The sequence below is a fragment of the Galeopterus variegatus genome, unplaced genomic scaffold, assembly GCF_000696425.1.
Source record: "Galeopterus variegatus unplaced genomic scaffold, G_variegatus-3.0.2 Scaffold232, whole genome shotgun sequence".
In the NCBI taxonomy this organism is placed as follows: Eukaryota; Metazoa; Chordata; class Mammalia; order Dermoptera; family Cynocephalidae; genus Galeopterus; species Galeopterus variegatus.
In genome coordinates this window covers 927441-939730 of record NW_007726343.1, presented here as the reverse complement: position 1 = coordinate 939730, position 12290 = coordinate 927441, and the positions used below count along the sequence as shown (strand labels likewise).

The 12290-nt window shown below is 34.6% G+C and overlaps 1 protein-coding gene across 1 annotated transcript in view; it reads left to right on the top strand.

The window, feature by feature from the left end:
• Positions 1–12290, top strand: part of LOC103585338 (chromosome unknown open reading frame, human C15orf41) — a 179233-nt gene that overhangs the window by 6235 nt on the left and 160708 nt on the right. Inside the window, exons 2-3 of the mRNA XM_008566265.1 lie at positions 9363–9408; positions 10440–10504. Of these exons, the coding sequence (XP_008564487.1) occupies positions 9363–9408; positions 10440–10504 (111 nt within the window). The remainder of the gene's footprint in view (positions 1–9362; positions 9409–10439; positions 10505–12290) is intronic.

The following is a 12290-nucleotide window of genomic DNA, read 5'->3' as shown; positions in this document are numbered from 1 at the left end:
AAGATTGAACCCAGACATTTATTAAAAGTACCACCAGACCCTTACCTGAAAAGTTGTTTATATATATATATATATATATATATATATATAAAAACAACTTTTCAGGTAAGGGTCTGGTGGTACTTTTAATAAATGTCTGGGTTCAATCTTGTATCAGAAAAATAAGGTGTTTTGGGGGAGAACTGGGATTTCAGCAGTGAAATAGTTGTGGTGTTAGACCCATGAGGTGACTATTTAACCTCTGTTGGGGGAAGTGGTAACTTATAATCAGTGGTAAATGAAAGGAGTTAATTATTTTCCTCCATCCTCTCACCCTGTGGTTGATTACATTAAATGCCTAGAGGTCATGATAAACAGTTTAATCACTCGAGCTGTTGCCCTAGAATAGGACTGCTGGGTTAGACCCCCACAGAAATGTCTAGTGTCAATATGATTGCAAGTCATTATTATTAGGACCAAGACACAGATTTCTGATAAACTGTACTTAAAACTTTTAGGGCTATAGCAGAGAGAAATTTAACAAATCTAACTTGCAGTTGTAGAACTGATAAAAATCATAAAACTTTCAGGATGAAAATAGATTCTAAAGAATTCAGGCATCTATTTACAGATGGTGAAACTGAGACCTAGAAATATTAAGTGATTTTCCCAGTTAGATTTTAAGCACCTCAAGAATAAAGTATTCTGAAGGACTGAAAATGTTCCTAAATCAGGGGAAATGACATAGAACCTGGAAAAATAGTCACTTTCAATGCTGTGAGGTCACATTTAAAAATTTGCATTTATAGTGGGGAAAATGGAACATCACAGAGCAGCAAGTTCATAATTTTTATCTTCCATTCATTTATTAAGTTTTATTGAGATATTAAAATACCATAAATTTCACCCTTTTAAAGTGTACAATTCAGTGGTTTTAAGTATATTCGCAAAGTTGTGTATCCATTACCATTGTCTAATTTCAGAACATTTTCCTCATCCCCAAAAGAAATCCCATATCCACTAGCAGTCACTGCCCATCCCTCCCTTCCCTTGTCCCTGGCAAGCACTAATTTACTTTCTAAGGATTTTCCTATTCTGGACATTTCATATATGTGGGATCATACAGTATGTATATAATTGGATATTTACACTTTTGTAACGTTTTCAAGGTTTATCTGTGTCACAGCATAAGTCAGTACTTCTTTCATATGTATTGATGAATGTTTCATTGTATAGATATACCACATTTTATTTGTCCATTCACCAATTGATGTGCATCTGTATTGTTTCTGTTGTTTGGCTGTTATGTGTAATGTTGCTATGAATATTTGTGTACGGGCTTTCATGTGAACACGTTTTCATTTCTCTTGGGTATATGTCTAGGAGTGGAATTGCTGGGTCATGTGGTAACTCTGTGTTTAATATTTTGAGAAACTAACAAGCTGTTTTCCTAAGCAGTTGTACCATTTTGCAGCACCACTAGCAATGTATAAGGGCTCCAATTTCTCTGCATCCTTGTCAAGACTTGTTAATGTCTGTCTTTTTTATTCTAGCCATCCTGGTGTATATGAAGTAGTATCTCATTGTGGTTTTGGTTTGGCCTTTCCTTAATCATCAACGGAGTATCTTCTCATATGCTGATGAGCAATTTGTATGCTTTCTTTGGAGAAATGTCTATTAAAGTCTCTTGCCTATTTAAAATTTTTTTTCTTCCTGTTTACTTTTACTGAATAAGAAAGGAAGAGATAGTATAGATTGATTTTTGTAGTATTCTTATTTTTTTGCATGCATTCTACTGTAAATATCATTTCACATAACTAGAATATTTATGATTTAGAATATGAGTTCCTTTCTTCTATAGAATAGACACTTCCAACAAAGGTGGCTGTAAAGCAATCCATTTTCTCACTTATTACATTATATGAGAAGAGGATGTGTCTCTTTACAAAACGATTATATGACTAGGAATTATAAAAACAATGCTTTTTGAAGGCACAAAATTATTTCCCCATAAAATCTACAATTATACCCAATATATGATAAAGCCCCACAAATTCTGACTTTTATCAATTCGGAATTTGTGGCAGTTCATCACACAGTTCAGCGTGTTGCCAGCTAACACTTCCTAGGGATTTTCAAGTCAAGAGTGTAGCATAATCAGATGTAAATTGGAGGCTGTATTAAAAGATACAGAGATAGGAAGAGAAGGAAGTGAATCAGGAAGCTATTTAGTAGTGTAGAGGAGTAGGGACAAATTTGCAAAAACTTTCAATGGCAGAATCAACAAGCCTTGGTGACTGGTTAGATGTTTCAGGTGTGAGGGAAAGGGAAGAATCAGGAATGACCCAGTGATTTCTAGCTCAGGCCTCTGCATTTGTGGAAATAATTGATTTAAAGGAGGTTGGGTATGAAAACACACTTGTCAGAAGGGAGGGTGGTGGTACATTTGATCTGAAGATACCTATGGCCAAATAGGTGAAATTGTCCCCATAAGTAGCTATAAATTGAAATTGGGACGGGGTAGAGGTGGAAGCTGGAGACCTCTCTCTCTATGTAGCTATGTATACGTTGGGGAGTTATGGAAGTAGTTGTTAAACAAAGGGTATGCTGTCACTCAGGTAAGCACTTAGGGTGAAAGAGAAAGTTGAAGAGACCTCATTTAAAAAGTTGACTGATGAACATTTCTTACAAATCTATTATTTGTATAATGTGTTAAAATTACTGGGATTACTTTAGAGAAAAATGACTGGAAATCTGGTCTTGCCAGTAAAATTAAGTGTCTGTCATCCAGGCTTCATGTTCTTTATCTGATTTGTGTTATAGCTTGTTCTAAAAAGTTAATACCTAATTTTAATTAGAAAGAAAAGAAGTATCAGTACTAAGATTTTAATTGAATTAGAACACTTAGAATAGGGTGGGACTTAGACATGAACAGCATCTTAAAGATCAATTTATCCAACTCCTTTTCAATTCTTTCTTTTCTTTTTGCCTGTTTAATTTTATTATGAAATATATCACAAAATATAAAAGAACAGAGAAATATAAAAAACCCTTTGAGTCTGTCTCTGTTTATATTTGCTTCAGAAGCTTTTTACTTTTACAGAAATGAAATATTCTAATTGTCCTACATTCCCTTTTCTCTTCAGATTTTTACTTTTTTAAACAATAAAATATTATAAATATGGTGAAATGTACTTCTACCTCATTTCTTTGCTCTTCTTCGCCTGAGATAACCATTGTTTTGAATTCAGTGTTTATCAATCTCATGTATTTCTCTTATTACAAATATGTCCATGAATTATAGGTGATTATATTTTGCTGTTTTATACTTTACATAAATGGTATCAAATGTGGATATAATTCTGTAACTTTTTTTGTTTGTTTGTTTGTTTCATAATACTGTATTTTTGAAATTTATCCATGTTGATATCTGGTACAGTAAGTTCCCCACTTTGTCTGTGCTTTTCAGAATTTGTTAACTATTCCTGAGTGTGTATTCTTCTTGGATTCTAATGTAAATTGATCATATTCTACCAGAAAGACTCTGTTGTGAATTTGGTTGGGTTTTCATTAAAATTGTAGATTTATATGTGGAAAATTGACAATTTTATTTATACTATCTTTCTACCCATGATACTTTCTTTATAAAAATATCTCATACCTGCATTTAGTCAGGAACTTTTTTAAGCTCTTCAGTAATGCTTTAGTAACTTTCTTCAGAAGTTTTATATATTTTTAAGTACATTGTGGTTTTTATTATTGCGAATGAGATCTTTTCTATTCCATTTTCTAATTGAATATTACTGATTTAGAAGAATTCTTTTTTTTTATTAATCTTGTATTCAGTTACTTTTCTGTGATCACTTATTAGTTTTATAGTTTTCTTGTAGATTCTCTTGTTATTTTTATGTAGAAAGCCACTTCATCAGCAAAGAAGGAGAATTTGCATTTTCTTTCTTGTTTTTCTTATTTCTTTTCCTATTTTGTTTGCTAGGATATATAGTTTGCTAAAACCTCCTATAATAAAATCAATTTCTTTCTTCTTTGTAATGCCCAATTAATGGTATAAATTTCCCACAAGTTTTAATATGTACCACTGTCATTGTCCAATTTTATGCATTTTTGTTCTCTCCATTGTGATTTCTTTAATCCATGAGTTACTTACTTAAGTATGGTTTTTGAGGGACTACCTTTTTAATGGTTGAATTCTAATTTAATTACTTTTTTATCAGATGTAGTCCAATCAAGTCCTAAGCAGAGCTTCTGACAGCTTTATAGGGCTAGAGAACAAAGTTTAGAGATCAGGGCCCACCAAAGGTGGGAGCTCTTATTAATGTCTGAGGCTTTGGGATGGGACCCTAAAGGGCTATACCCTAAGAGTAAATGCGAACTGAAATTAAAAGAGCTTGACATGACAATTTCAAATTTATCTGATTGGCGCCCAAAATTAATACCTGAAATTGCACTAAGGTGATCCTAGACTCCTGGTGCCCCCAGCATCAAATCAGAACCCTCTCTGGAGAAAGATAACCTCATTTTAGTCTTCACGTCTTTAGTGTCTTTTAGTCTTTTAGTTTTTTAGTCTTTTAGTTTTTTAGTCTTTAGTGTCAAGTGTAAAGTAGGTACAGAGCTATTTCGGGTGTACCTTCAACTTATCAACAAAATTAGAAACCTGGACAATACTTTATATACATTATATATATAGTTTACACTTTATATACACTATATATATATATATATATATAGAGAGAGAGAGAGAGAGAGAGAGAGAGAGAGAGTGTTTTTAAGGACTTTTTAGTAGTTGATTACTACTAAGCTTAATGTTGCCATTTATTTTTTTATTTTTATTTTTTATTTTTTTTCCATTTTGTCTTTTTTCGTGACCGGTAATGGGATCGCAACCCTCGGTGTTGCACCCGTACTACGACCGGCAATGGGATTGCAACCCTCAGTGTCGTGCCCGCACCGCGCTCAACCAGTGAGCGGACTGGTCTCTATATGGTATCCGAACCCTCGGTGGGAGCGCCGCCGCACTCTACCGAGTGCGCCACTAGGCCGGCCCAATGTTGCCATTTATAAAGTCATTTAGGGGATATTTTCTATGATTAGACATAAAATATCTGCATTATTGATATGAAGTAGGAAATTGGGAAGATAAGACATGAGGGGTGGCTGGATATATTTTTCTCAAGTTCTTGAGTTGAGTTTAAAGATTTTCCCTTTTTTTCCTCCTAGTAATTCCCTAGAGTATCAGTCATCTTTCTCCAGATTATTTTTCATTTTGCAGTCCGTGTTACTAGAAGATAAGTAGTTAGTTGTATTGAATCAAGTCTTGCTGTCTTGTCAAATTCCATTTTGATTTTAGAGGTAAAAAAAAAAATGACTACATTTCAGATTTGATGTAACTGTGTGTTTGGGGTGAGGAAGGGTATCTGCATTGCTTTTATGGAAAACATTCCTCGACCAGCTCTCTGAATTATTACTACACAGAGCCAGTGTTCCACTGTCTTTCACAGATTTAGAGAGGTTTGCCTTGCAATTGTGAGGTCTCCAAGCCTAAAGCTTTGTAGGAACAGTCTGCTTTATCTTTAATTGGTTTGCTGCTTCTCGAACTCCAGAAATAATATTTATTTTGCTTACAGAGTTTTGAGCCTAGTAGAATGTAGACATTTAAGCTTCTCAGATTCTATTGCTAAAGATGCTTTAAAGTTAAAGGTATATACTTCTTGATGGTCTTTTTCAGGGGTTGGGCATTTGAGAAGAGGAAAAACATAGAATGTGTGGTGTCTTTTGCCTTCTACTCGCTTTAGGTCTGCATCTAGGAACATGGACCTCACCCTTGTATGAGTGTTGTGTTGTAATGAAGTCTGTGCTAAGCTCTGCTCTTAGTCTGTGCTGTACTCACCCAACACTGGGATGTTTATTCTCTCTAATATCCTTCAGTTACTGAGTATCTTAGCTGGGCGGGTTTGGGGGGCATGTTGAGTTAAACATTGTATGGGGAACTGGTTTATGGCCTATTTGTATACCTGGCATTTGAAAAATGTTGAATGTAATGTGAAAGGAGGGTAAATAGTACCCTGCCAATATTTAAAATCCACACAGAAAAATCACAAACCAATTTATGATCTCTAGGAACATCAGTTTAGTGACACAGTGACAGAGGAACGATTTTAGGGAAGCCAAATATAGCTGCCAGCTAAGACGAGAACTAGAGATTGTGGAAATGGGCAGTCCCTTTCAAGTTTTCCATCCTGTACATGTGCCGTCATTATGAAACAGCCTGTCTCAAAGCCCTCCCTCCTTCACATCTCATCCTTACCATGAACACAGAAACCTGCGCAGAGTTTTCTTGCATTGTTTCTTTGAGGTTTTTTTAAAAAAACATATATGATTACAAAAAATCAGAAATTTGGAGGGTGTTCAGTTCAATTCTAAGGTCACTTGAACAGCTCCACAGTGTCCTCAAGGGTGTGAGCTCTTTCCGTCCTCTGTCCTGCCATCCTCAGTGTATGAGCTTTGTCTCAGGCATGTTTCCACATTGCTGTAGCATGGCTGCTGTTGTTCCAGACTTAGGAAGAGTTAGCCATTCTAGGGGTCCCCTCGAATGCTCTCCTTTGCTCAGACAGCTGCAGGGTGAGGAGCTTGATCTGGGAGAGTAGCATGGGAAAAAATACCAGGAAAACTGTTTTTTGATGACAGGTTTTAATAATATATCTTGAGTATTTGGTACAAATAAAATGACTGCATTTTTAATATGTTAATTTAAAACACCATATATGCTTAGTGATGCATCTGTGCACCAAAGCCAATGCAGTCTTGAAATATGTGAAGATTCGGGGTATGATTTATATCACTAGTTCCCTAAAAAATATGTGAGTACTTGTAGTATTCTAACTTTTGCATTTTTTAAGTGTGCATGTTGAAAGTTTCCTCCAACTCAACCCCTGCCCAGCTTATTTAATTTTTTGATCCTGATGACATATATCTCCATACCATTGCCTCAGAACATCACAGACGCACACTGAATATTGTTGACTGATTATAATGTTCACGATAGACCCTTTAGGTATAGAGTCTTTTTCTCCTCTCCTCTTTAGCTAGAAATCTGGTGAATGTTGAATTTATATCATAACTTCTGCTGTCCTTAGCCAAAACAAATCAGACACTGGGGGAGGGTGGATTGGAAGGAGGGTAACAGTGAGTTCTTCAGAGCTGTTGTCTTGAGGTCATACGTTTCTGCTCCCTTCCCCACCTGCCAGCATTTCCCTCTGGTATCCCTTCTCAGCATTAGCACAAGGGAAGAAAGTACAAATAATAGACACTGAAGTCAATGTCCTAATCAAAGTAGTAAAACTACTTTCTTACTTTTCATGGTGTGACGCTTATTCAGAACACTGTTCTATAAGATTAGCACAAAAAGTTGGCTAGCAAATATCACTTAATTGTCTACAGCTTTGATTAGTCAACTAAAATTGAAGCATTTTGGACACAGGTCTTTTTTTCTATTGTTGCTATGTGGGTAAGTAGTTTTCTCTTTTTAGTTCTAGCCAGTTTTTACTCTTAATATAAGCTGGAATCTTCTCTCTAACTGTCTTGGCTACAGAGAAACTAGGTTGTTCCATGGGCTCTGCCCATGGTTTTAGCTGACTTGATTTCTAAGCAGTTTGAAGACATTTCTTCTGGCTAAAGACATTATCTCATATGTCAACTCCAGACCAACTTCTCACTTTAAACTATTTACTGAACTTATTTCTCCAGCTGTCTCTTAGTCTTCCCATTCTGGACATCTACAACCACATTTTGTTTTATTTACAATTTAGTTTACTCCTCATTAGACATTGGTCCCTGGCCTGCCCATTCCAGACACATTCATTTTCATCTGGTTTTTTTTTTTTTGGAAAAACTGACATTTTGTGGCCCATTAAATGGTTAATAATATAAATGTATTTTGCTGTACAGTGAAGAGAGGTCTATTTATTGTATATAAATATCTAACATTTTAATTTATTAAGTAGTTTACAAATATTTGGACTTTATTTTTCCCTTTTTTTCCAAAAGATTATTGTCAGCAACCCTATCAGGGTATGTGATTTGCATGTTAAGCTTAGGCAAGCCAAGCATAATAGAAGGGTTTTATATATAAATTGGCTCTTTCAAAAGTGGTTTCCAGTTTTAAAGAGAAATTGAAAAAATTCGACTGTAATGAATTTATAATTGTGTTCAATCATTTCTCAGTACTTCTGAGTTCTTGATAGTCCTTTAACATGTCAGTTTTCCTTGGTGAACGTATATGGTATATATTTTTTAACCTACTCTTGTAATTTGGTAAGGGTAGAAAGGGTTAGAAGCCGAATCTATAATGGTATTCAGAAGATGACCACACTATGAGAGAGAGTGAACAAATATGGTGTCCTTTTTATTTCACACTCCCCAAATTAGCTGTGATGAGCTTAAGAGATTTCATTCATAAACAGAAAAAATTTAATTATTCACAGTGCTTTGGCATACTATAAAAGTCAAATTATTTGAAGTGTAATCTGTTCAGATAGCATTTAGTAAGAAAATATATCAGAAATAATCGTTTTCAGGATGTAAGTTAGATATATGTATGGAAGCAATCAAAAAGAGTAGCAGTGGGCTGCTGATTGCTTTAGAGAGAGGAAAATTCTGTTCCATTTCTAAATGTTAACAATAGCAAGAGGTAAATTCCTAGCTGGGAAGAACATTTTCCACGTCACTTCTTTGCCAGGTGTTTGACATTGTGTAGAGTCTTAGACGAGTAAGGCTTACAGCAGGCTTTTGGAACAACACACTCCAAGGACCTCTGCTTCCTGCTCTGAAAGCTTCTATTTTCAAAGCACACCAATATCAGTGGGAAAGTTCCAGTGGCCTCTTCTTAGTGCTACTTCTTAGTAAAGACCACAGTTTTTTCCCCTGAATCTGAGATAGCTACAGCAGAGCATACCTGTCTGCTGACAAAATCAATTTCACAATATTGTCAGTGAAAGAACTGCATGTTCTCTACTGTTTATGACATTAACTTTCATTTATTAAGGGGAATAAACCTTGCTTTCTTGTCCCTTTTGGCACAATTTTATGCTATAGATATAATTTACAGTCATTCTAACATTTTAAAAAATCCAAATAATATGATAGTTGCTTTGAGACTGCCCATATTTTCCCCTTTCCCTTTTTCTGTCTCCTTGACCTAGCAGCAGGAAGCCTTTGTTTGAGGTGTTCATCTGGAACAACTTTTCCACACTTGTTTTCATGTTCTGTTAGATTACAGGGCAGCAGGCCTACCTTTGAAGCTCCTTTCTCTTTTGTTTCTTTGCTGTGCACTCCAGTAATTAACTTTGTCCTTCTTTTATTTGTTCCAGTCAATCGCAGGCCACTCTGCTGAGCATCTTCTCCCAGGAGTACCAGGTTAGAAGTTTTCTCCTTTGTGAGGGTTGACAGGTGCCTAATTGAATGATGAATGTCCCTTTATTTCTTTGTAATTGAACTGCCAGCTCTCTGATTGGGTTGGAGGATGTTCTCCTTTCCACATCAAGCACCGCCTGCGTCTCAGTGGAGGCCTGCCAAGCCTACCCATCCATCTGTCTAATAACATCTAGCCTTTGCTTATTTGGTGGACCTGTAATAAATTATGCTAAACCATTATTATTCTGACAATAATAATTTCCCTGTGTTGCGTGGTTCCATGTGCTAAATGTTTGCTGACTTGCACTGTCAGTGCCGCTTTCCATTGCTGACAGAGATGATGATAAATGACCATTGCTGGAGTGGCAGAAGGCAAGAGAGGCAGAAAATGGAGTCATTTATCATGAGATGACAGGTGTCAGTCAAGTGGCAAGTCTCTATGGAATTACTTTTTGTAGTTTTCAAATAAGTTGTTCTTAAGCAATGTTCGTCCTGGTTAAAAATGGCAATTGGATTGTAAAACTAGAGTGCAGAGGACTTAGATGGAATTGAATCGAGGGAAAATTAATACAAAGGTTGAATGAGGGAACAAATTTTTCTTTGCCCTCTGCAGCCCTAAGCAAACTTATTTAGATTCAATTACCATGACCCTGTTGGCTTTTACATATATACTGTACCTTGTGGTACAGTCTGAAGACATCCCAGCCAAGCAATAGAGATTAAAATGCATAGGTTCATAGAATAGAAGGGAGAAAAGTCCTACTACCACCAAAATCCCCAAGCTATTATTCAGTTTCCCTGTGTGCTACTCACTGGGATCAAGAAATATGTCATTCTTGTTCTTGAACCTGATCTGTGACATGACTTAAAGACTTTTGTTTTGTTTTGTTTCAGAAACATATTAAAAGAACACATGCCAAACATCATACTTTGGATCCCTGTGTGCTACTCACTGGGATCAAGAAATATGTCATTCTTGTTCTTGAACCTGATCTGTGACATGACTTAAAGATTTTTGTTTTGTTTTGTTTCAGAAACATATTAAAAGAACACATGCCAAACATCATACTTTGGAAGCAATTGAAAGTTATTACCAGAGGTATGACCTTCCTGCCCCACTAGAGGGTATCATAGTACCTGTTACTTATAATAATAATTATGAATAAATTAGATTATTAAATTAATTTTCTCTATCACATCCCCAAATATTTTAAGTCTGTTATTTAAAACCTGTAGTATATTTTTGAATGACTTTTCAAATGCTTTGGTTTGTAGATCTAAAGAATATGGTAAGACTATCTTGACGTGTGTATATGTGCACATACTATAAAAGATGTGGTTATGAAATCTCAGATGGCTCCTTGAAACTTATAAGTGCATATCTTGTTTAAATGTGTATGCTTATATATACATATAAGTCCATGTATATGTGAAAGTTCTCAAACCAATATTCATTAGTGAGTTGAAAAAGTAAGATTGAATTATGATATAGTTGTATTTTGCATCACTGGTATTAGGTTAGCCATTTTAAAAATGAAAAAAGGCATGTATCAAGTATCAGGTAAGGTATATATGTATCTCCATATATCTGTATAATGTATAACTGTCACATTTTAAAGGGGCTTTTATATTTTAAAAAGAAAATCTTGGATATTAAATCAACAGTATAGGGTCCAGGGGATATTTTCACTTCAACTTAATTTATTATAAATAGTTTTCAATCTCTTGTTCTGAAACAAACAGAATCTTTAAAAGAGCTCTGATTTTTTTTTAATTAAAGTATTTCTGTTGTCATCTAATATAATTGAGTAATTTATAACACTAAATTTATGTTTTGTATTAGAAATTGTTGGTTGGTTTCTTAAATATTTCAAGGGCATACTGGAAAGGAAAACTGTTTGAAATATGCTCTTAAATTATTACACTTAAGATTGACAGATCAACCTTTCTGTGGTGAGAGTTGTTTTAGATGAATGACTTTTATGCACAAAAAATTTATGAATGAAATAAATATTTGGATAAAATATTGTTGTCATTGTTGTGTAAAGTCATTTTTTTAGAATTGAAAAGTAGATATTGAACAGAAAGGTTATTGAAATTAGATTTTTAAAAAATTATTCACTTTGCCATATGTGATAAAAGATATGTTTTTAGTAATAATGTCTGTTAAAGAAAGACACATGCACCTCATATATACACAAATGCACACTCTTGTGTCTAAGAGAATTCCGCTCTAAACAAGTCTTTGTAAAGTTTGAATTGATTTATTCAAAAGTCATAACCTCCTTGGTGTGATTAACGTTTAAAATCATAACCTAAATCATACATATAAAATTAAGAATGGCTCATAAAGTGCTGTGAAGACTGCTTTGGCACCCAGGCCCTCCAAAGAAAGCCTGAAAAGTTATTTACATGCCAAAACATACATTCTTATTTGTAAACAATGTATCCTAGTTGTCATATAAAAAATAGGATTCTATGTCCAGATTTAAAAGCAGTGTAATGTAAGCAAAGGAACATAGCGCATTTTAGAAGGAAGTGTACTTTGTTCCTAGAAATTTGGAGCTCCACAAACAGATGATAGAGCTGCCTTGTGATTCTCATTTGTTTCATTGTAAAAAAATTGTTTAATTAGATGATTTCTAAGATCTCTGCTGCTTTTTAAATATTAGTTTCACTAAAAAGTATGTTTAATTATTGAAGTACAAACATACTTCTGTTGGATTATCTGGGTAATTTAGGCCTGAAATAAAAATTTTAAGTATTGTTTACAAAATGGTGCACAGTTGAGTGGGAAATAATGAGAATGCAGAAATATATTTGTATTTCTTTAAATTTATTTGAATGTGAAAGTTAGTTATTCCAAGGAGTCACAGCATTTGAAA